The sequence below is a fragment of the Engystomops pustulosus genome, chromosome 6, assembly GCF_040894005.1.
Source record: "Engystomops pustulosus chromosome 6, aEngPut4.maternal, whole genome shotgun sequence".
NCBI lineage: Eukaryota > Metazoa > Chordata > Amphibia > Anura > Leptodactylidae > Engystomops > Engystomops pustulosus.
Window position 1 is genome coordinate 171,109,342 of NC_092416.1, and position 25,281 is coordinate 171,134,622.

The 25,281-nt window shown below is 45.2% G+C and overlaps 1 protein-coding gene across 3 annotated transcripts; it reads left to right on the forward strand.

Annotated features, from left to right (window-relative positions):
* Nucleotides 1–1,104: 1,104 nt before the first annotated feature.
* RAB37 (RAB37, member RAS oncogene family) lies at nucleotides 1,105–24,406 on the forward strand. 3 transcript variants are annotated; one of them, XM_072112384.1, is made up of 10 exons: nucleotides 1,105–1,322; nucleotides 4,242–4,352; nucleotides 13,586–13,696; nucleotides 15,545–15,586; nucleotides 17,491–17,557; nucleotides 17,634–17,686; nucleotides 19,120–19,185; nucleotides 21,181–21,237; nucleotides 21,646–21,722; nucleotides 22,160–24,406. In XM_072112384.1, exons 1-10 carry the CDS (start codon nucleotides 1,269–1,271, stop codon nucleotides 22,260–22,262), a joined length of 741 nt encoding a protein of 246 aa, XP_071968485.1. In that variant the 5' UTR covers nucleotides 1,105–1,268; the 3' UTR covers nucleotides 22,263–24,406. The 3 variants fall into 3 exon arrangements, with proteins under 3 accessions (XP_071968485.1, XP_071968484.1, XP_071968483.1); XM_072112383.1 differs by lacking the exon at nucleotides 13,586–13,696 and having other exon boundaries at nucleotides 1,110–1,322; XM_072112382.1 differs by lacking the exons at nucleotides 1,105–1,322; nucleotides 4,242–4,352 and adding an exon at nucleotides 6,858–7,069.
* The last annotated feature ends 875 nt before the right edge of the window (nucleotides 24,407–25,281 follow it).

The window sequence follows — 25,281 nt, forward strand, 5'->3', positions numbered from 1 at the left end:
TGACATCACTTGCTTTTATTAAATAACCCAGCGCTTAATGGTACCCATTTTTAATAATGTTGCTCTGGGGTTACTTGTTTGGATCGGATCGCAATGTATAATGCAGCGGATGAGCAGACACTGTACACAGTAATGGATGTTTGTCCTCATTTCCCCTCAATAACTGCATTATCTCCAGTTTATTCCGGTATATTGGTCCGGGGAAATGCATTTAGTCCATGGATTATTATGCAGGGAGGGAGGATACATGAAACGTATCTTGTATCCGGGCAGCCAGTATATAAAGAGTTAATGATGTAAGATGTCGGGTTATATTTAATCATAAGAAGAAGAAGCTGGATTGTACAGTAAGGAGAGAAGAAGATACAATGTAATAGCAATACTGCATAGTAATAACATAATACACAATGTAATAATATAATATACAATGTAATAGTATAATACCGTATATACTCGAGTATAAACCGACCCAAGTATAAGCCGAGGCCCCTAATTTTACCACAAAAACCTCGTAAAACCTATAATTTTTTTACTCAAGTATAAGCCGAGTTTGGGTTTTCAGCACATTTTTTGTGCTGAAAAACTAGGCTTATACTCGAGTATATATGGTATATAATGTAATAATATACAATGTAATAATACACAATGTAATAACATAATACACAATGTAATAACATAATATACAATGTAATAACATAATATACAATGTAATAACATAATATATAATGTAATAACATAATATACAATGTAACAATATACAATGTAATAATACACAATGTAATAACATAATACACAATGTAATAACATACAATATAATAACATAATATACAATGTAATAACATAATATACAATGTAATAACATAATACACAATGTAATAACATACAATATAATAACATAATATACAATGTAATAACATAATACACAATGTAATAACATACAATATAATAACATAATATACAATGTAATAACATAATATACAATATAATAACACAATACACAATGTAATAACATAATATACATGGTATAACCTATCACACTGGGTAATGATCCCCAGGACACGTGAAGATGAATCTTCGCAGCTTTTCCTTCCATTCCTGGCGCGGTTTATGTAAGAGTCAGATGGGAATAGCATCCCCCTCCCTCCTCCATCACATCCACCTCCTACGTCGTCTGCAGGCAGAGCTGCTCACTTTACCGGAGACACAAGTGTGATACGTAGAAGATGTACGTGTGACTGGCGTGCGCAGAGCCGCGGAGGAGACGGACAATGGAGGAGCAGGCGGAGGTGATCTCCAGCTATGACGAGGACCTCCAGCACAAGGTGGGTAGGATGAGAGGACGGGGAATGGAATCATCTCATAGACGTCTATGGAGCCATATAGTAGGGTTCTACCTCATAAGTATCTCATCACCATGTAGGAGGCGCATACTCCAGGATACTGATGGGCGCCATCCTACAGAGGGCACAGTGTGTAGCCAGATGTCCAAAAATATTGGCCATGTCATGTCCACAAATACATAGAATGTAGATTGGATATATGGCACCTATGGGGCCTCCCTCTTCTCTAGCTGACCACCAGATATGGTGACCATTACTCATCCCTCGGGGATCTGATATAGATTGGGGCCCACTAGCTTCATATTACACCTCTGGGCATAGGGTGCCACACACTCTACCACCTTACTGGAGCACCCTTAGGCTAGAGCTCACCTGTGGCGCCCTGATTACACCTTAACGAGATAATATAAGATAAATATATCACAGACTGCCATGGGCCCTGGGCTGTATGGATATTATAAACCCTACAAGTCTGGAATCACTTCCTACATATGGGACTAGAATCAGCTTCCAGGGGATGTGTCCCTTCTGCTGCTTTCAATCTTGCAGTTACAGGAATTTTGGAGGACATTCAAAGGTCCTGAAATGTGTACATGAACATGAACAGATATAGAAGGATTTCATGGGTGAAGGGGCAGCACGGTGGCTCAGTGTTGTTTGCATTATAGCCTTGCAGAGCTGGAGACCTGGCTTCGAGTCCCAGGGTCAACATCTGCAAAGAGTTTGTATGTTCCCTACGTGTTTGTGTGGGTTTCCTCTGGGTCCTCCGATTTCCTCCCACACTCCAAAACATACAGGTAGGATGATTAGATTGTGAGACCATTGGGGAAAGGGATTGATGTGACAAGCTATAGAATTAAAGGAATTATTCTTATTTTCCCATAATAATATAATATTTGGTGGGTGGTTTGGGTGGCCATGCCCCCTCTAGAAGACTTGAGCACCCCACTACTGATCACTGGGGCTCATACACTATGATAGATTTCCCTGTCGGCCAAGAAGACCCTCCGCTCACCGATGACATCCACCTATGGGTTCATTTAACCCTGGCTCAGGCCGCGGGATACCACCTGAATATACAGGTTGCCCAACTACATCACACACAGCTCTGCTACACTGCTGGCCTGGCTCTGCCACATCAATGTATAAATACACACATATCGTGGTATAAAAGAAAAAAAAAGGAAGATCTGGTGAGACGTCTCAATAAAGGAAAATCTGTGCACGACAATGAAGGTAGCAGGAATATTTACCAGTTGTTATGGCAACATTCTTCCCTATTACTAGCGTCCGCTAATTATTCTGTAAATGGGTGGTAACAGGTGTTATTGTTATCCACTATCCATAGTACAGGGGATAACAATATGATTGGTTGGGATCTGACTGCTGAGACCTCTGACGATCACAAGAAGGGGGCCCCGTTCTCACTACTGGGTCGAGCATCAGGTTGAGTTTGCGTTCTGCCACCTCATTCATTACAATATGAGTGTCAGAAATTGCACAGCGCTCAGTTATCTCTAGCGCTCTCATTCACTGTCTAAAGGAGATAACCGAGCGCTGTGCTCACCAACTGCATACTAAACTTGCTGCTCCATCAGTAAGTGAGAACTTGTGATCAGTGGGACCCCCACAATTCAGATTGTTATCCCCTATCATCATAGAGCGCTCAGTTATCTATGGCATTCTCATTCACTGTCTAAAGGAGATAACCGAGTGCTGTGCTCACCAACTGCCACCATTTACTTAGTATTGTAAGGAGTGGCAGGATGCATACTCGACTTGCTACTCCATCAGTTAGCACCAGTGATCCAGCAATCAGTGATGAACCAGTGATCCTGCAATCAGTGATGAACCAGTGATCCTGCAATCAGTGATGAACCAGTGATCCTGCAACCAGTGATGAACCAGTGATCCTGCAATCAGTGATGAACCAGTGATCCTGCAATCAGTGATGAACCAGTGATCCTGCAACCAGTGATGAACCAGTGATCCTGCAACCAGTGATGAACCAGTGATCCTGCAACCAGTGATGAACCAGTGATCCTGCAATCAGTGATGAACCAGTGATCCTGCAATCAGTGATGAACCAGTGATCCTGCAACCAGTGATGAACCAGTGATCCTGCAATCAGTGATGAACCAGTGATCCTGCAACTAGTGATGAACCAGTGATCCTACAACCAGTGATGAACCAGTGATCCTGCAACCAGTGATGAACCAGTGATCCTGCAATCAGTGATGAACCAGTGATCCTGCAATCAGTGATGAACCAGTGATCCTGCTACCAGTGATGAACCAGTGATCCTGCAATCAAAGTGATGCACCAGTGATCCTGCAATCCGTGATGAACCAGTGATCCTGCTACCAGTGATGAACCAGTGATCCTGCAATCAGTGATGAACCAGTGATCCTGCAACCAGTGATGAACCAGTGATCCTGCAATCAGTGATGAACTAGTGATCCTGCAATCAGTGATGAACCAGTGATCCTGCAACCAGTGATGAACCAGTGATCCTGCAATCAGTGATGAACCAGTGATCCTGCAATCAGTGATGAACCAGTGATCCTGCAACCAGTGATGAACCAGTGATCCTGCAACAGGATCATGAAGCATAGAGCAGGGGGGACCTGCTAAACCATAGAATGGGAACTGCAGGGCTTAGGATAAATGAGATGAGAATTCATTTTTTTAATTAAGTTTTTAATCCATTCTGTGGAATTAAGCAAAAATTTGCTTAATTTGGAAAAAGCCCTTAAAATAATAGGAGCCCCTGACCTAGAGTTGGCTCCTGATGTCAATGTCATTTCCTGGGAAACCACATAAAACAAGATACATTTTAAAGTTATTATTTTAATGAATATTTTTCAATTTTTTGCCTTTTTCCTTTTGTTCTCTTCTCAGACGATCCTGGTAGGAGACAGCTCCGTGGGAAAGACCTCGCTGCTCGTACAATTTGACCAGGGAAAATTCATCCCGGGATCTTTCACGTCCACAGTGGGGATCGGATTCACGGTAAGAGAAGCAGACATGACCCTGAAAATGAGAATGATGGGGGTTGTAGTCTGCTGGACAGCCACTGGTTGGAGGTCTAATGTCTATAGTTTAAATTCTCATAACTAAACGAAATAAAAAAAAAAAAATTCTGATACACTGGATAAAACCTTCCTTTCAATGTGAGTGATTCACGTAACGGCGGTATCCGCAGAATATAGTCGCCATTTACAGCAGCCGCATCATCAATGTGACCAGAGGAACTATCCTGTCTCTATCCCCAACTATGAGGAACTTATGAAAGCAGCCAGTAGGGGGCAGCATTGAAGTGATGAAATCCGGAAAGTTTTGGCTTGAAATAAGTTCCGGCAGTAGTTTGAGGATGTGACCTTATTTTAGAACCAAAGTCAAATTTGGAGACAATTATCTTACAATTTTAACAACTGGATGTTACCCTTCCCTAATCTGGGAGTATCGCACTGTCCTAGTGGTAATGGATACAGACACTTCCCGGAGGAATAACAGAGGGGCCACACAAAGCCAACAACAAAGCTCCATCATTGTCACTTCCTCTTGTATGTTACATGTCAGGGGAACGTTCCTCTTTATGTCTTTGATTAACATCTCTGTGTTTCGGTTTTTCTCCTTCCCTCCATGTGACTGTGAGAAGAGATTATCTGCGCAGAATATATACAGATAACACAGATCAATCTGCTGTGTGTATGTCACATGTATATAACTCCGTCCCCTAATTCTACGCATCATCAGCTCATACACAGCTTCATCAGACATCAATGGAATTTACTTTTGACTATCACTTGCATGTATATGTACTGTGACATCGCTGTGTGTATTATCTCTGTACTGTGACATCACTGTGTGTATTATCCTTGTACTGTGACATCACTGTGTCTATTATCCTTGTACTGTGACATCGCTGTGTGTATTATCCCTGTACTGTGACATCACTGTGTGTATTATCCCTGTACTGTGTCATCACTGTGTGTATTATCTCTGTACTGTGACATCAATGTGTGTATTATCTCTGTACTGTGACATCACTGTGTGTATTATCTCTGTACTGTGACATCACTGTGTGTATTATCCTTGTACTGTGACATCCCTGTGTATTATCCTTGTACTGTGACATCACTGTGTCTATTATCCCTGTACTGTGACATCACTATGTGTATTATCCCTGTACTGTGACATCTCTGTGTGTATTATCCTTGTACTGTGACATCTCTGTGTCTATTACCCCTGTACTGTGACATCACTCTGTGTATTATCTCTGTACTGTGACATCACTATGTGTATTATCCCTGTACTGTGACATCACTGTGTGTATTATCCCTGTACTGTGACATCACTGTGTGTATCATCCCTGTACTGTGACATCACTGTGTGCATTATCTCTGTACTGTGACATCACTGTGTGTATTATCCCTGTACTGTGACATCATTGTGTGTATTATCTCTGTACTGTGACATCCCTGCGTGTATTATCCCTCTACTGTGACATCACTGTTTGTATTATCTCTGTACTGTGACATCACTGTGTGTATTATCTCTATACTGTGACATCACTGTGTGTATTATCCCTGTACTGTGACATCACTGTGTATTATCTCTGTACTGTGAAATCATTGTGTGTATTATCCCTGTACTGTGACATCCCTGCGTGTATTATCCCTCTACTGTGACATCACTGAGTGTATTATCTCTGTACTGTGACATCACTGTGTGTATCATCCCTGTACTGTGACATCACTGTGTGTATCATCCCTGTACTGTGACATCACTGTGTGTATCATCTCTGTACTGTGACATCACTGTGTGTATTATCCCTGTACTGTGACATCACTGTGTGTATTATCTCTGTACTGTGACATCACTGCGTGTATTATCCCTGTACTGTGACATCCCTGTGTGTATTATCCCTGTACTGTGACATCACTGTGTGTATTATTATTATACTGTGACATCACTGTGTGTATTATCTCGGTACTGTGACATCACTGTGTGTATTATCCCTGTACTGTGACATCACTGCGTGTATTATCTCTGTACTGTGACATCACTGCGTGTATTATCCCTGTACTGTGACATCACTGCGTGTATTATCTCTGTACTGTGACATCACTGCGTGTATTATCCCTGTACTGTGACATCCCTGCGTGTATTATCCCTCTACTGTGACATCACTGTGTGTATTATCTCTGTACTGTGACATCACTGTGTGTATTATCCCTGTATTGTGACATCACTGTGTGTATTATCCCTGTACTGTGACATCACTGTGTGTATTATTATTGTACTGTGACATCACTGTGTGTATTATTATTGTACTGTGACATCACTGTGTGCATTACCTCTGCCAGTGCTGGACACATCATTATGAGGTCACTTGTGTCTGGTATAACAGGTGGCTGTGTACACACTAGGGCGGAACTCATCGCACAGGGCGGGACTTAAACATAAAATGGGCGGGGCGCAATAAAGGACTAGCGTAGGAGCTGTAAGGGTGTGGGCGGGAGATACTTAAGGATATGGGCGTGGTGTGAGGACTCCCCGCCCCCTCCTTCGGTGAAGGCTGATGAGTCTCCGCCCAGTTCCTGGTTGGGCTTCTCCTGTGCCCCGGTAACATGTCGGAGATGTTGAATGGAGTCCCGCGCTCCCCGCTCACCTGCAACTCGCTGAGCCGCTCCCCGAGCGCCTTCTACGACCTGACCTACAAGGTGCCGTGCTGTGTGTGTGCTGGGAACTAGTAACGCGTCACTTCAGAGCAATCCGCGTTCACACTGTGCGGTACTGCTGGAGTAGCAGCGGATCAGGGATGAATCGGGAGAGGGTTGTTGCGTTGCGGACACTTTATCGAGGTCAGGAGAGGTGCCCGCAGGTCATGTGTCACCCAACAGTGTCTGGTCCTGTCCGGCCACACCCCCCTGTACTACATGTGACGTCATCAGTGTTATACAGTAGAGCTACTCGTGACGTAATCGCTGTTATAATGTAGAGCGACATGTGATGTTACAATGTGATGTCATCGGGCAGCTGCTGTCTATGTGCTCTGAGTATTACCAGTGATGTCATCGAGCATCTGTAGGTAATCACTGTGATGTCATAAAGTAGCCCCAGTGCATCTGTAGATGGGCATAGAACTGGCTATGACATCATCAGACAACACTTGTTCGTTATTTTGGTCACAGAGATGCGTGATCAGACAACCAGATTTCTCTGTGATGTCATAAAGCAGCTGCTGTTCATGCATATTTGCGCAATGAATACATGTGATGTCATCAGCCAGTCTTGCTATGATGTCATCAGGAAACTCCTGTTCATCTATAGGTGGTCATACAGTTGGGTGTGATGTCATCAGGCACCAGCTTTTCATCTGTGTGCGGTTATAGACTTACCGGTGATGTCACAGAGCTGCTCATGTACATCTGTATGTGGTCACTGATTACCTGTGATGTCATCAGGCAAACCCTCTTGGTCTCTGTATAGTCATAGACCTCCATGTGATGTCATCGGGCAGCCCCAGTGGTCACAGAACCGAGGATGATGTCATCACATGGATGCAGTCCATGTATGTGTGGTCACAGTCACCTGTGATGTCATCAGGCATCTTGTGTTCATTTGCATTTGGTCAATTAACTGTCTGTGATGTCATCAGGCTGTCATAGATTATATGTAGGGTGTCACCGACACCTGTGATGTCATCAGGCCGTGATGTGGTCATATCACTGTACGTATGGACACCCCCTGTGATTGAGGACAGCATATCCCCACCTACAGTAAAGCATGAGGCATCTGGTTGTCACCTACCTGCTATGGTCTGTGTTGCTTAGCAACAACACTAAATATACACCTAATATACACCTAGTATACACACTAATATACACCTCCAGCTGCTCCTGTACACTGGACCTTTATACAGCAACATTCACACTCTCCAGTTTAGCTGTAGATTTTTAGTGTCGCTCCCACACCGGGGGGCTGCAGCACTTTAGAAAACCTGTTCGCTCAGTGCATTGAAAAAAAAACTACAAAGACTTGAGAAATGCCGGGAAACCCCTGGCCCCTGTGCAGAGATGACTGGTATTGCCTAGAGGGGAGGCTTTCATCTAAATTATATCTGTGAGGTCTGTAGGGGGCAGTATGTCATCCCATATCATGGCCCCCACATCATCACACCAGCAGGGGGCAGTGTGTCCTCCTATCACTACTAGGAGTGACTGTCCTATACCATGGCCTCCACATCATCACACCAGCAGGGGGCAGTGTGTCCTCCTATCACTTCTAGGGGTGACTGTCCTATATCATGGCCCCCACATCATGACACCAGCAGGGGGCAGTGTGTCCTCCTATCACTTCTAGGGGTGACTGTCCTATACCATGGCCCCCACATCATCACACCAGCAGGGGGCAGTGTGTCCTCCTATCACTACTAGGGGTGACTGTCCTATATCATGGCCCCCACATCATGACACCAGCAGGGGGCAGTGTGTCCTCCTATCACTTCTAGGGGTGACTGTCCTATACCATGGCCCCCACATCATCACACCAGCAGGGGGCAGTGTGTCCTCCTATCACTTCTAGGGGTGACTGTCCTATATCATGACCCCCACATCATGACACCAGCAGGGGGCAGTGTGTCCTCCTATCACTACTAGGAGTGACTGTCCTGTACCATGGCTCCCACATCATCACACCAGCAGGGGGCAGTGTATACTCCTATCACTACTAGGGGTGACTGTCCTATACCATGGCCCCCACATCATCACACCAGCAGGGGGCAGTGTGTCCTCCTATCACTTCTAGGGGTGACTGTCCTATATCATGACCCCCACATCATGACACCAGCAGGGGGCAGTGTGTCCTCCTATCACTACTAGGGGTGACTGTCCTATACCATGGTCCCCACATCATCACACCAGCAGGGGGCAGTGTGTCCTCCTATCACTACTAGTGGTGACTGTCCTATGCCATGGCCCCCACATCGTCAAACCAGCAGGGGGCAGTGTGTCCTCCTATCACTACTAGGGGTGACTGTCCTATACCATGGACCCCACATCATCACACCAGCAGGGGGAATTGTGTCCTCCTATCACTACTAGGAGTGACTGTCCTATACCATGGCCCCCACATCATCACACCAGCAGGGGGCAGTGTGTCCTCCTATCACTACTAGGGGTGACTGTCCTATACCATGGCCTCCACATCATCACACCAGCAGGGGGCAGTGTGTCCTCCTATCACTACTAGGGGTGACTGTCCTATACCATGGCCCCCACATCATCACACCAGCAGGGGGCAGTGTATCCTCCTATCACTACTAGGAGGGACTGTCCTATACTATGGCCTCCACATCATCACACCAGCAGGGGACAGTGTGTCCTCCTATCACTACTAGGGGTGACTGTCCTGTACCATGGCCCCCACATCATCACACCAGCGGGGGGCAGTGTGTCCTCCTATCACTACTAGGGGTGACTGTCCTATACCATGGTCCCCACATCATCACACCAGCAGGGGGCAGTGTGTCCTCCTATCACTACTAGGGGTGACTGTCCTATGCCATGGCCCCCACATCATCACACCAGCGGGGGGCAGTGTGTCCTCCTATCACTACTAGGGGTGACTGTCCTATACCATGGTCCCCACATCATCACACCAGCGGGGGGCAGTGTGTCCTCCTATCACTACTGGAGGTGACTGTCCTGTACCATGGCCCCCACATCATCACACCAGCAGGGGGCAGTGTGTCCTCCTATCACTACTAGGGGTGACTGTCCTATACCATGGTCCCCACATCATCACACCAGCAGGGGGCAGTGTATCCTCCTATCACTACTAGGGGTGACTGTCCTATGCCATGGCCCCCACATCATCACACCAGCGGGGGGCAGTGTGTCCTCCTATCACTACTAGGGGTGACTGTCCTATACCATGGTCCGCACATCTTCACACCAGCAGGGGGCAGTGTGTCCTCCTATCACTACTAGTGGTGACTGTCCTATGCCATGGCCCCCACATCATCACACCAGCAGGGGGCAGTGTATCCTCCTATCACTACTAGGGGTGACTGTCCTATACCATGGTCCCCACATCATCACACCAGCAGGGGGCAGTGTGTCCTCCTATCAATACTAGTGGTGACTGTCCTATGCCATGGCCCCCACATCATCACACCAGCGGGGGGCAGTGTGTCCTCCTATCACTACTAGGGGTGACTGTCCTATACCATGGTCCCCACATCATCACACCAGCAGGGGGCAGTGTATCCTCCTATCACTACTAGGGGTGACTGTCCTATGCCATGGCCCCCACATCATCACACCAGCAGGGGGCAGTGTATCCTCCTATCACTACTAGGGGTGACTGTCCTATACCATGGCTCCCCACATCATCACACCAGCAGGGGACAGTGTGTCCTCCTATCACTACTAGTGGTGACTGTCCTATGCCATGGCTCCCCACATCATCACACCAGCAGGGGACAGTGTGTCCTCCTATCACTACTAGTGGTGACTGTCCTATGCCATGGCTCCCCACATCATCACACCAGCAGGGGGCAGTGTGTCCTCCTATCACTACTAGGGGTGACTGTCCTATACCATGGCTCCCCACATCATCACACCAGCAGGGGGCAGTGTATCCTCCTATCACTACTAGTGGTGACTGTCCTATACCATGGTCCCCACATCATCACACCAGCCGGGGGCCTATTGTGTATAGATGCATATAGAGCAGGATGTGTCCCGCTAGGTGCTGTCACCCGTCCCGCGTGTAGCTGTGTGAGGCGTGGGCCGGGGACGTGGCAGGTGTGAGGTGTCCAGTTTCATGTTTTCCATCAGGGAGGGGCTGAGCGCTCCTGTGTGTACATATAGACTGACTAACAATAACATTCACTAATAATTCAGAATGTGATGAATCTACCTCCAAAAATGTATCAGTTCCGGGCATGGATGGATCCAAACCTCCAAGTGTCACCCTCCAGCACCTTCATCCGTCCACAAAGTGACACCTGCAGTGTAGTATATGATGTGTAGACATGATCTGTGTACAGAACGGCCCCCTAGTGGTGACATCTGCAGGCTGCAGTGTAGTATGTGATGTGTAGACATGATCTGTGTACAGAACGGCCCCCTAGTGGTGACATCTGCAGGCTGCAGTGTAGGATGTGATGTGTAGACATGATCTGTGTACAGAACGGCCCCCTAGTGGTGACATCTGCAGTGTAGTATGTGATGTGTAGACATGATCTGTGTACAGAACGGCCCCCTAGTGGTGACATCTGCAGGCTGCAGTGTAGTATATGATGTGTAAACATGATCTGTGTACAGAACGGCCCCCTAGTGGTGACATCTGCAGTGTAGTATGTGATGTGTATACATGATCTGTGTACAGAACGTACCCCTAGTGGTGACATCTGCAGGCTGCAGTGTACTATGTGATGTGTATACATGATCTGTGTACAGAACGGCCCCCTAGTGGTGACATCTGCAGGCTGCAGTGTAGTATATGATGTGTAGACATGATCTGTGTACAGAACTGCCCCCTAGTGGTGACATCTGCAGGCTGCAGTGTAGTATGTGATGTGTATACATGATCTGTGTACAGAACGTACCCCTAGTGGTGACATCTGCAGGCTGCAGTGTACTATGTGATGTGTAGACATTATCTGTGTACAGTACGGCCCCCTAGTGGTGACATCTGCAGTGTACTATGTGATGTGTATACATGATCTGTGTACAGAACGGCCCCCTAGTGGTGACATCTGCAGGCTGCAGTGTAGTATATGATGTGTAGACATGATCTGTGTACAGAACTGCCCCCTAGTGGTGACATCTGCAGTGTAGTATGTGATGTGTATACATGATCTGTGTACAGAACGGCCCCCTAGTGGTGACATCTGCAGGCTGCAGTGTAGTATGTGATGTGTAGACATGATCTGTGTACAGAACGGCCCCCTAGTGGTGACATCTGCAAGCTGCAGTGTAGTATGTGATGTGTATACATGATCTGTGTACAGAACGGCCCCCTAGTGGTGACATCTGCAGTGTAGGAGGTGATGTGTATACATGATCTGTGTACAGAACGGCCCCCTAGTGGTGACATCTGCAGGCTGCAGTGTACTATGTGATGTGTAGACATTATCTGTGTACAGTACGGCCCCCTAGTGGTGACATCTGCAGTGTAGTATGTGATGTGTATACATGATCTGTGTACAGAACGGCCCCCTAGTGGTGACATCTGCAGTGTAGTATGTGATGTGTATACATGGTCTGTGTACAGAACGGCCCCCTAGTGGTGACATCTGCAAGCTGCAGTGTAGTATGTGATGTGTAAACATGATCTGTGTACAGAACGGCCCCCTAGTGGTGACATCTGCAGTGTAGTATGTGATGTGTATACATGATCTGTGTACAGAACGGCCCCCTAGTGGTGACATCTGCAGGCTGCAGTGTAGGATGTGATGTGTAGACATGATCTGTGTACAGAACGGCCCCCTAGTGGTGACATCTGCAGTGTAGGAGGTGATGTGTATACATGATCTGTGTACAGAACGGCCCCCTAGTGGTGACATCTGCAGGCTGCAGTGTAGTATATGATGTGTAGACATGATTTGTGTACAGTACGGCCCCCTAGTGGTGACATCTGCAGTGTAGTATGTGATGTGTATACATGATCTGTGTACAGAACGGCCCCCTAGTGGTGACATCTGCAGGCTGCAGTGTAGTATATGATGTGTATACATGATCTGTGTACAGAACGGCCCCCTAGTGGTGACATCTGCAGGCTGCAGTGTAGTATATGATGTGTATACATGATCTGTGTACAGAACGGCCCCCTAGTGGTGACATCTGCAGTGTAGTATGTGATGTGTATACATGATCTGTGTACAGAACGGCCCCCTAGTGGTGACATCTGCAGTGTAGTATGTGATGTGTATACATGATCTGTGTACAGAACGGCCCCCTAGTGGTGACATCTGCAGGCTGCAGTGTAGGATGTGATGTGTAGACATGATCTGTGTACAGAACGGCCCCCTAGTGGTGACATCTGCAGGCTGCAGTGTAGGATGTGATGTGTAGACATGATCTGTGTACAGAACGGCCCCCTAGTGGTGACATCTGCAGTGTAGGATGTGATGTGTAGACATGATCTGTGTACAGAACGGCCCCCTAGTGGTGACATCGGGCGCTCAGATTTCTGCTATACCTAACAGGTGTTTACTTGTCCCGCAGGTGATGCTCCTGGGAGATTCTGGTGTAGGAAAGACGTGTTTTCTCGTCCAGTTTAAAGATGGCGCGTTTCTCTCGGGCGCCTTCCTGGCGACTGTGGGCATTGATTTTCGGGTGAGCGTTCTCCATTAGTGCGCGGCCCAGTGATGGCCCAGTGACAGGGCGTTCCTCCGGCTGACATCACACCTTCCTCCGGCTTCTTATACTTCCAGCTTCTTTTGTTCTCTGATGTCTTATCTTCTTCTGCGTTTTTTAACCCTTCGGTGCCCTTCCCTTCCTATACAATGGGAGTCAGTGTGTGGGTTTCCTGCAGCTTCCGCTCTTCTGTCTCTGTTCCTGGTTACTGGTTGTGTTAAAGGCTCCATTTCGCTGCGATTCTCCTCCAGCCCCTTTAAGTGACTAGACAATTATCACATAAGACGCGCATTATGCGCCTCCGGACGATTGGTCACGGCTCATTTTCTTGTTATGCAGAGATTTTCTCTGGTCACTTGGATGGAGGCGGCTGCTTGTTTATGTTCTGCTCAATTTCTGGTGTTCTGCTTCTTTCTCTGTGGATCCTGTGGGGTTAAACCTTTAAAGGGATCCTCTCCGCTCCCATTCGCGTATAAGCAAAACATTTGGCGTTGTAGATGAAGTGTCCTGTATCATAACTGTGTCTTTCTTGGGCTGAATGTAGAAAAATCTTCATTTTTATTTATTTGCAAATTAGCAGTTTAGTGCACTGTGGGCGTGGCCACAAAATCCGGTGTTCTTACAAGCCCAATTTCACTGCCTAGCTCCTCCCACTCAGCTATGATTGGCAGTTATCTACTTAACTTGTGGAACTAGGAAAGAGGGAGTGTGCACTGGAGCTTGTGGTCACTCCCATTGTGCACCGGAACGCTCATTTAAATATAAAATGACAATGGATATTTCTCAGTAGGGTGCAGGACGCTTCACCTACAAGGTCGTATGTTTTCGCTTTTATCTTACCCTAAGGGTCCTGTTTTCAGTCCGTTTTAATGCATTCGTTTTAAAAAAACCCACGTTTTTGTCCGTTTTTCCAAATCATCTTAATAGATAAAACGGGTTGTGGGCAGTCAAACGCATGGAAAACTGTCAAAAACGGATGCGTTTTTAAATGGACTGAAAACGCATGCTTAAAAACGGACCAATAACGCCATGTGTGACATCACACTTAGCGGGAGGGTTCTCTTTACAGGTCCAGGTTACCCAGGTGGCGATTGGGGCACATCCGATTATCTATCGCAAATCTCCACCAAATTGTCTGGATTCTCCTGCTCATGTATATTCCCCTATCAATCCCGTGGCATTCCCAAGGCAGCATCTCGTGGTTTTATGTGATGTGCCAGGGGGTGGATAAGGAGAATATATTATTATCACCAAATGATACAAAAATACATCTATAGTAAAGTAAAAAAATAAACTTATAAAATAATAAATAAAAATATAACAATATATTATTATTTATTCTTTTATTATATATTTATTTCTTCAGGACTGATGATCAAATAATACAAATATAAAATAAACTTCTGTAAAATAATAAATATATATATATATATTATTTTATATTTATTTTATACAAGTTTATTATGTTTTGTATTTTATATTATTATTGTATGTTTTTTATATAATTATTGTAATTAATTTTGTATTATTTTTTTAAATTATTTTATGATTTTTTTTTTCCCCCTTTATTTGTAAATTTTAATAACAATACAACAGACAGAAACAACCAAAACAACACATATAATTGATACATTTACATTTTATCACTTTGAATAAAGTTTGTAATAAAATGTATTCAAATATTTATATAATAAGACATTATTTAGAATAAAGTAACGGACCATTGTATGATAGGGCAGTGTTCCCACCTGCAGGTTTTTCCGTAGTAAAGTGTCGGTCCATGTGGACAGTACTGGATCTCTTCTTCTTCTTCTCTCTCTTCTGTAGAATAAGGTGGTGACTGTGGATGGACTGAAGGTGAAGCTCCAGGTAAGTGAATCGGACGTGTTCTCCAAACTCGGATTAATATGGATAAGGGAAGGATCTACGTAAAACCTGTGTCTGCTAGGACCTTGATGTACAGGACCTCCCCGGGTGACCACTAGGGTCCTATATCTTCTGCAGTGGTGATATATCTTACATCATCCTGCATATAACCACATAGAGCCCATATACAGAGCACCTCCGATTCTGGCACCCGAATGTCGGGTCAGCACAGGTGCACAGTCTCTAAAATTAGCCCCACCCAGAAAACCCCTTTAAATCTGCTACTTTATATGATGGAGATTCCCAGATTCAGAATATTGCATTATACCAACCAGCCAGCAGGTGGCAGTCATAATAATGACAGGGGTCACAATGTTGCAATTCTAAAAGTTCTATTTTCACAACAAGTGTAAAATACCGGAAATAAACTGATAGATGAAGCGTCACATAAGTACAGACATGAAGAGTTTATACTATGAGCCACAGGGGGGAAATGGTTTATTTTGGTTCTTGATTTTATCTCTGTCTGTGCTCTAAGATTATATACATCTATTCTTATACCAAAAAAGATAGTGTCCTATCTGCAGGGAGCATGTTATAGAGCAGGAGGAGCTGAGCAGATTGTACATAGTGTCCTATCTGCAGGCAGCATGTTATAGAGCAGGAGGAGCTGAGCAGATTGTACATAGTGTCCTATCTGCAGGCAGCATGTTATAAAGCAGGAGGAGCTGAGCAGATTGTACAGTGTCCTATCTGCAGGCAGCATGTTAAAGAGCAGGAGGAGCTGAGCAGATTGTATATAGTGTCCTATCTGCAGGCAGCATGTTATAGAGCAGGATGAGCTGAGCAGATTGTACATAGTGTCCTATCTGCAGGCAGCATGTTATAGAGCAGGAGGAGTTGAGCAGATTGTACATAGTGTCCTATCTGCAGGCAGCATGTTATAGAGCAGGAGGAGCGGAGCACATTGTACATAGTGTCCTATCTGCAGGCAGCATGTTATAGAGCAGGAGGAGCTGGGCACATTGTACATAAAGTCCTATCTGCAGGCATCATGTTATAGAGCAGGAGGAGCGCAGCAGATTGTACATAGTGTCCTATCTGCAGGCAGCATGTTATAGAGCAGGAGGAGCTGAGCAGATTGTACAGTGTCCTATCCGCAGGTAGCATGTTATAGAGCAGGAAGAAATGATCATATCATTTCATTACTCCTTTGAGAAACTAGAGGCTACGTTTTGTCATTCTTGGCCTTGCTAATGTTGGAAATAGTAATGGGATATTAAAGGAAATCTACCATCACAATCCATCCTGATAAACCAGGGACATTACTCATAGATCCAGGCACCGTGACTGTGGTAATCCTCTTATATTTGTTATCCATGGCCTCCTTCCTTCTATGCTAAAGTGCTTGAAGGGTTCCTGGGGGTGTTATCAGAGCCCTCTGTGCTTTAGCTTCACATACCATTATACTTTTGTAGGGGCACTCCCTCTCCCCCCTTTTTGCTGTGTCAGAGGGGGGGAGGGGAGACAGTGAAACTGCCTGTGAAGCTACAGCACAGAGGGGCTCTGGTAACGTCCCCCAAGAGCCCTTCTGGCTCAATGACATAATTTTAAAACCTGACTTTGAGGAAGGTGACCATGTAACAAATTTAAGAAGATTACCACAGTCACGGTCCCTGGATATATGACTAAGTGTCCCTGGATGGATTTGATGGGGTTATTATCACGTTACACGGGTGACCTCCCTCCCATTACTATTGCAGTGTGTTTTATGCTGTTGCTGAGCAGATGTCTCTATAAATGTCTTACATACCTGCTTAGGCCTCAGCGTTGGTCGGACCTTGATCTGTGACTAATCTGAGGATCATACAATATTGAATGTCTGTTTTAATATTTCACAATTCCAGATCTGGGACACGGCCGGGCAGGAGCGATTCCGGAGCGTCACCCACGCTTACTACCGGGATGCGCAGGGTAGGTGATCTCCTGGGTGATCTGGAGGGATGGAGACCATGACCGGTGCTGGTAACTTCTCTCTCCTACCCCCCAGCTCTGCTCCTGTTATATGACATCACAAGCAAGACATCATTTGACAACATCCGTGTATGTAACCAAATTATCCGAAAACTTAACCTGTTTATGTCCTACCTCTGCTTCTTGTCTAGTCAGTCCTTACCTGTGGTGTGTATTACATGTATTAGACTGGTATTCAGTCCATTTCTTACTGATACAATCCTCATTAGATTGTGCTTTCCCTACAGCGCCTCCGCAGGGGGAGTGCGGTATTACACAGTTCATACTGTTTGGACATGCTGGGTCCTCCAACACAAGAGACGCTCTTTATAGGTTCTCTCCCCTTGGCATCGGTCTTAGTTGGGTTCATTTCTCCTGCAAGTCAGAATACAGTGAAAATAAGTTTTTTTTTTTTTTTAACCCGGACAGTCACCCAAAATTATTTAAAGGAGATGACCATGACTAATCACTTGAAGTTTGATTGTTACCCCATCCACAAGATATGAGATGACAATCTGATCTTGGGGGTCTGATAACTGGGACCCTCAGTGATCAGGAGAATGGGGGTCCCAGGAAGTGGAGCACGTGCCCTGCCTCTCCATTTGATACTACTTGGAGCTTTGGATATCTCTGACTCTCATAGACCGTGAATGGGAGATACCTGAGCTCCATAAATGAGTGAGGCTGTTACACTGAGCAGGGGCACTTCCCCCTCCCACTGTGTGAGATTACAGATGGAGGGGGAAGTGCTGAGGGAGCAGGGTTGAGGGTAAGATGTGCTCCCGCTGTGTGAAGCACCGTCTTGGAAGGGCTCTGGTAATGCCCCCCACAGCCTTTCAGACTCATTAGCATAATGTTAAAGTTCATTTTAGAAGGAAGGAGGCCACGAATAACACATATAAGAAGATGCCACAGTCCCGGTGCCTGGATCTATGAGTAATGTCCCTGGTTTGTCATAATGGATTTTGATGGTAGATTTCCTTAAATATCCTAGATCTTAAATATGATTATCATAATTTATTATGGTTGATTGAAATTTCAGAGAAAGCGTTTACAATGCAGTACCGACCGCATCCCCCTAGTGAGGCCACACCCACTGACCGTGGCCAATGTGTAAACAACGTGGCCTGTTAACTGAAAGTGGGTGGGGCTTTCCCTGCTGTGTTGAAGGCCTTTAGTACGTCCGTGTCCTCGAACACCTGAAGACTGATTACATTTAGCCAAAAAAGTATGAAAATTTGTGCAACTGGACAGTTTTACCACAATTTGCTCAAATTTTCCCAATTTTTTTATGGTGTTTTTTTTGGGGGGGGGAGGGGTTGTGGGTTTAATATATAAAAAAAAAAAAAACATAATGGCTACTACCCGGTCTGTGTACACCCTGTGTAGGAATCCTGGTGGTAGTAGGTGTACAGGACGCCCCGATGTTGTGTGTACTGTGTCCTACCCCTCGTCCTGTCACAATGTCTTGGATATCTTGATGTCAGGTTGTGTTTTTCTGTTACTTTGTGACATTTTTTTAGGCCTGGCTCACGGAGGTGCATGAATACGCTCACAAGGATGTGGTCATCATGCTGCTCGGGAACAAGGTATTTGTAACTTCCTGCCGCCCGCTGCAGTAGTCTGCAGCAGAGCTTCATTCATTTCTAATACTCTGTGTCCTGTAGGCCCCACATCATCATTAGCACAAAGAAGAATGAACAAACTTTTTGCATAAATCACTTGTCCACCGTAGCACCACCACTAGATCTGCCCATTATATGGTATATATTCTGCATTATTTAGCAGTTTTCCCCTCTCTCTGAGATGGTGGTTGGAGACTAGCTACTATGAGATCTCCCATACACTGCACACAGAAAGTAGAGACCCCTATCACTAAAACATTCCTAAGCATTAGCAGAATTACATAAGGCATTATAAAGAGGTATAGATAGGAATAAAGCATTTCGGGTCAGATAGAAATTTCCATTTTAGCACCAGCAGCCTCTACGTGCAATCATCTTTCCTCTGTAATTCGGACACAGCAGCAGGATTATATTGGACATTATAGAGAAGTACAGGCAGTCCCCGGGTTACATACAAGATAGGGTCCGGAGGTTTGTTCTTAAGTTGAATTTGTATGTAAGTCGAAACTGTATATTTCATAATTGAAGTTCTAGACAAATTTTTTTCTTTTGTCCCAGTGACAATTGGAGTTTCAAAATTTTTGGTGTAATTGGACCAAGGTTAACCAATAAAGCTTCATTACAGACATCTTACAGCTGATCATTGCAGTCTGGGACTATATTAAAGCATCCAGAGAGCTTCACCAGAGGTCACAGTGGGCAGAGGGGTCCGTCTGTAACTATGGGTCGTCTGTAAGTTGGGTGTCCTTAAGTAGGGGACCGCCTGTACTGACATGTACTGATTTTAATAAAGCACTTTGGGTGAGATGGTAACTTACATTTGGCTCCAGCAACCTCTATGTGCGATTGTCTTTGCTCTGTAATTTGGACACAGCAGCTGTATAATAAAGGACATTATGGAGAAAGACTGCCCTGTACTGGTGTGAATAAAGCATTTGGGGTGAGAGAGAAACCTAATATTTAGCTCCAGCAGCCTCTGTATTTGCCTGTGTCTCTCATCTTTCAATCGGTCATCAGCCAAATCACATAGTATATTATAGAACAGTGATGGAGAACCTTTTAGAGATCGAGTGCCCAAAGTGAGACCCAAAAACCATTAGCTTTTCCCAAAGTGCCAACACAGCAATTTAGGCAGTAACAAACGTATTGCTACCAGAATCTTTGAGCTCCAATACGACACCTTTTCACTCTTCGGACAGGACCAAGCAGCACAAGATGGGTCACTTTAAAATAGCAGGGCACTACTTGGACTGCCTGAGACTGCAGGAAGATGCCATGTCTGGCAAACTCTGTGCCTCTGAGACAGCCTGTGTGCCCACAGAGAGACCTCCGAGTGCCATCTCTGGCACCAGTGCCATAGGTTCGCCACCTCTGTTATAGAACATAATTGACCTGTACTGATGGGAATAAAGCACATGGGTTGATATAGAAACTTGTTTTATAGCTCCAACAGCCTCAATGTGCGATTGTCTCCCCTCTCCCTCACACACAGAGGCATGATATAGGAAATTATACAGAAGCACTGATGGGAATAAAACACTTAGGGTGAGATAGAAACTTGTGCTCCAGCAGCCTCTGTAACTGTGTGTCTCATCCCTCCCTCAGCCGAATCACATAGTATATTATAGTAAAAAGCTGACCTGTACTGATGGAAACAAAGCACTTGGGGTGAGCTTGCACTTCAGTAGTGAGAGGGGGAGGAGGAAAAGAGGCTGATAAATGGAGAAAGTCATTTTTCCTCTGATAACTTATTATAAAAAATCTTCTTTTATTCAATTGTACTATAGATTTATGCAAAGTGTCTTAGTTGGTAGCTCTATCTGGTCCATACCTAAACCTCCTGAGTGGACCTATGACCTCTAGGGAGCTAGGACCATTACCTTTAATGACATCACCTTTAAGATTGCCATGATACTTTACAATAAGGTCATAGATTTGTTACATCTTTTTGGGCTGCAGTGCGACATAGCAACTGGACGAGTCGTCCGAACAGAAGACGGGGAGTCATTGGCCAAGGTAGGAAGTTAAAGGAGGTTTTGGGGTAATTTTGTTTATTGATCACCAATTCTTAGGATCAGATTGTGGAGGGTACGACCTGAAAGCAGACGCTGTGGTTTCTTAATTCCTCACCTAGCACAGCGCCTTATGTTGTGTAGTGGCTGTGCTTGGTATTGCAGCCTAATTTCTTTGCATTAAACAGAGAGGCCAAGTAAAAATAGTGTCATACCCCCAATATTCTGATATTGATCACCTATCTTGTAAGGACTTGAAACCTGAAGGCAATGGATGTGAACTGGCCCTTAAAGGGGCAGTGGCACGTATGACATTTGGGAATAATTGTCATGCAGTCCCTTTAACTGTATATGTGAACTGACGCGCAGTACGTAGACCAATGGTGGTCATAGTTTTTATTTGTTTTTTTAGGAATACGGGATTCCCTTCATGGAAACCAGCGCAAAGACGGGTATAAACGTGGAGCTGGCGTTCATGGCGATCGCTAAGTAAGTATGTCAGGTGTGCACAGGGTCATACGTGTATAAGTGGCAGAGCTTATATCTGGATGGACAGACTTCTCCCTGAATCGGTGCGTAGAGAGAACGCTGACAATCCGCTTATGTATACAGAGGATTCGGGCGGATCCTTAAAGGGGATGTCTGATTACCTTATCATATTGGAAGTGGGATGGGGGGAGGTGTCTGATAACCAGACCCCACACCCAATTTATTTTGCAATAAATGTAATTTAAAGGGCATCTTTTACCAGGATGAAGGAATGTATGCAAATGAGCCTGAGAGGCTCCATGATACATAGGTGTTAATGAAGTCTGGCTCATTTGCATACAGTCTGGTGGTAGATGTCCCTTTAAGATTGAACAGATTAGATGCCGCAGGCTTTACGTGTCCAGGACGCTCATGCTGTACACTTTTTCCCTGTGCAGGGAGCTGAAGCATAGATCCAGTAGTCCGGATGAGCGCAAATTCCAGATCCATCAGTACATCGAGTCCCAGAAGAAGAAGAGCGGCTGCTGCGGGTTTCTTTGATCACGTTCTTCTGACTGAAGCAATTTTGGGTCAGGAGAGGGTTAATCATGATTCTTTTGATCCGGAATTGACTTTCATGTTAAGGACATAATCCGATCATGCGAAAAAACTGCCAAACTTGGGTTTGTAGGACCCTCCCTGATGCCCGGGGGGGGGGGGGGGGTAAGCCCCTCCATGATTGTTTACCTGCTGGAGCCCCGTTGCCTTCTCCAGGAGTCGCGTTTCCTCCTGTTTGGGATCCGATGATGGAGAACCTCATGTAGATAGAAGTCCTCCCTCCCGCACAAGGGTACGGTGCCAAAATGTCTTACACAGGGCAAAGGTCATCCCAAACTTTTAAGGCACGGTACGTCCATAGCGCCATCTATCCTTCGCTTCTAGTACCGTCATATGTTGCACAACTCTGGTTTGTTTACAAGGTATGAAGGACTCCTGCCATATTACTGCCGAAGGGAGGCATTCCTTATGTTTCCTAAGAATTTCAAGACAATCGAAGACACTGTATGCGCTTGTTACATTTATTGCAAAAGGTTCAATCCGCTTGAAGAAGAACCTGTCACTACCTTTTAAGTTCCCTAAATCAACCCCATTTAGTGTTTTTTTTAAAATGGATGCACCCCTTAAGAGAATGGGGTTCTCCTGATTTCTGTATTGGCGCAGCAGTGAATGGAGAGGTGGCCGCGCATGCGCAGTTGTTTCCATTCAGATCTATAGGGATACCCAGCATAGCCAAGCTGCCCTGTTCACCCTTTAAGGGAATAGGGATCATTTGAATTTTCTCTATTGTCACAAATGTGAATGTAGAGTTGGCTGCGCATGCGCAATTGTTTCCATTCAGACCTATAGGGATTCCCAGGATAGCCAAGTCTCCTTTATCACCCTTTAAAAGAATTGGGATCATGTGACTTTTATCTATTGCCATAGCAGTGAATAGAGAGATGGCCGCGCATGCGCAGTTGTTTCCATTGCCACAGATGTGAATGGAGAGATGGCAACGCATGCGCAGTTGTTTCTATTCAGATCTGTAGGACTACTGAGGATGTCCAAGCCTCCATTATCACCCTTTTTGAGAATAGGGATCATTTGAATTTTCTCCATTGCCACAGCAGTGAATGGAGAGGAGGCCACGCATGCGCAGTTTCTATTCAGATCTACAGAACTGCTGAGGATATCCCTGTTTACCCTTTTAAAAGAATAGGGATCACCAAAGCAGGTGGTGCACAATTTCTTTCCATGTAAAGGTATTGGACTTGGAGGATAACCAAGCTTCCCTTCTCCACTATCCCGGGGACTCCCATATAAGGGGATGGAGAGAGACGCGCATGCGCAGCCACCTCTTCTCTTACATGGAGTGTGGAATATCCTGCCCTACCAGGTGGGAATATGCCTTTAACTCTCTAGATGTGTCCCGATCTGTCTTTCCATGTACTGTATTATGTCACATATGAAGTGTTATGCACTTGCTGACCGTAAATGATCTTATTGTGGTCACAAAGATGGAGCTTATGGGACAGAGAGTCCTGAATCGATGCCCGAATTCATTTTTACAGGTCATCTCAAGCTCGTTGCTGCATGTGTTTAGTGCGCAGACAAAGCAATGGCCGGTGCACCTCGCTTTAATGCGCATGCGCCAGATGGAGCCGCAGCAGGCTTGTCATGATCCCAACCTCAGGGATGTCAATCAAGTGGCAACAGAGACTTTTCATTCCAGAAGCTCCGCCTCTTTGACTGCAATCTAGAACACGCAGGGCCAAAACTTAAAGGGGTGGTCCTATATTTATTAATATCAGATCAGCAGGGATACGACATTCAGCACACGCAGTACCAAGCACAGCCACTGTATAATGTACGGCGCTGTTCTTGGTACGCAGTGCAGAGACCGCAGTGCTCATCCAAGTGCTTCAGTCTCTTAAGTATCAGACCCTAATCCTAGAATACCCCTTTAAGGTACATAATGCAGTTCTCCAGGATACAGATAGGGACATGTGTAGGGAGTTGTGGTTTAGGGATAGATGAGGTAGCGATTGGTTCCTTACAAGACTCACCCCGTCGGCTGTTTACACGTTGAGCACTAGATATGGGTATTTCATCAAGTACTAATGTGCAATTTTTAATGGCTTTGTAATAAAATCTACTGATATTAATGACTTTTTCATTATATTTACTTATTCAATACAAATACTGATAGAGACCCGGAGATTGTAACCGCATGGAATAAGGGTTGTCCCACAATAATCCCTGGACGCTGCGCAGGAGCACTTCCCCTTCCCATTGTGTGAGACTACATCAGGCAGAGGGAGACAGTATAACAGCCGGCGAAACTACAGCACAGAGGGGTTAGGATATAACTTCAGGCTCATTAGCATAATTATAACAGTTGATTTTAGAAGGGAGGAGCCCACGGATACGAAATATAAGAAGATTACCACAGTCCCGGTGCCTGGATCTATGAGTAAGTGTCCCTGGTTTTGATTGAGGATTTCCTTTTAAGATGACCATGTGCCTTCATCAGTCCCTAGAACCCCCTGCACACACATGCATGCCTGGCTCTGTGATGTAGCTTGAAGTGTTTTTCCATCTCCGTTCAATGGTTGAGCATATGGAGACATTATTAAAGTTGGATGATAAATTAGAACAAATTAAATTTTGTTCTATATTTGGGATTTTGTAGAATACAAAACTTTTGGGATTGGTCCATGATGAATTTCTATTCATTGGGGAAAAGTCACCCCTCCATGTTGGGGGTTGTGACATGTATGTATAAGTGACAATTATGTAGGGGCTCTCTTGTGGTTTTGTTGTAATTCCAAGATAAACCACAGCCAATTGGTGGCGCTGTGGTGCTTCACTACACTTTGGGTCTGAGGGACTTGAATTTAATCTGTGCTTTTTGAAAAGACTATTTTTTTTTTTTTTTGCCCCCTCGGTTGCTTGAACCCTAGGGGGCCTGATCATTCATATAATATACAGCAGTACAAATGTATTGTAGTATATTGTAAAAATTGCTGAATTCCTAAAA

Bases quoted from the DNA above. Each gene is read 5' to 3' on its own strand.
- RAB37 (XM_072112384.1), top strand. From the start codon at position 1,269: ATGGAGGAGCAGGCGGAGGTGATCTCCAGCTATGACGAGGACCTCCAG. The intron at 4,353-13,585 runs GTAAGAGAAGCA...CTTGTCCCGCAG, and splicing joins CAGTGGGGATCGGATTCACG to GTGATGCTCCTGGGAGATTC. The intron at 13,697-15,544 runs GTGAGCGTTCTC...TCTCTTCTGTAG, and splicing joins CTGTGGGCATTGATTTTCGG to AATAAGGTGGTGACTGTGGA.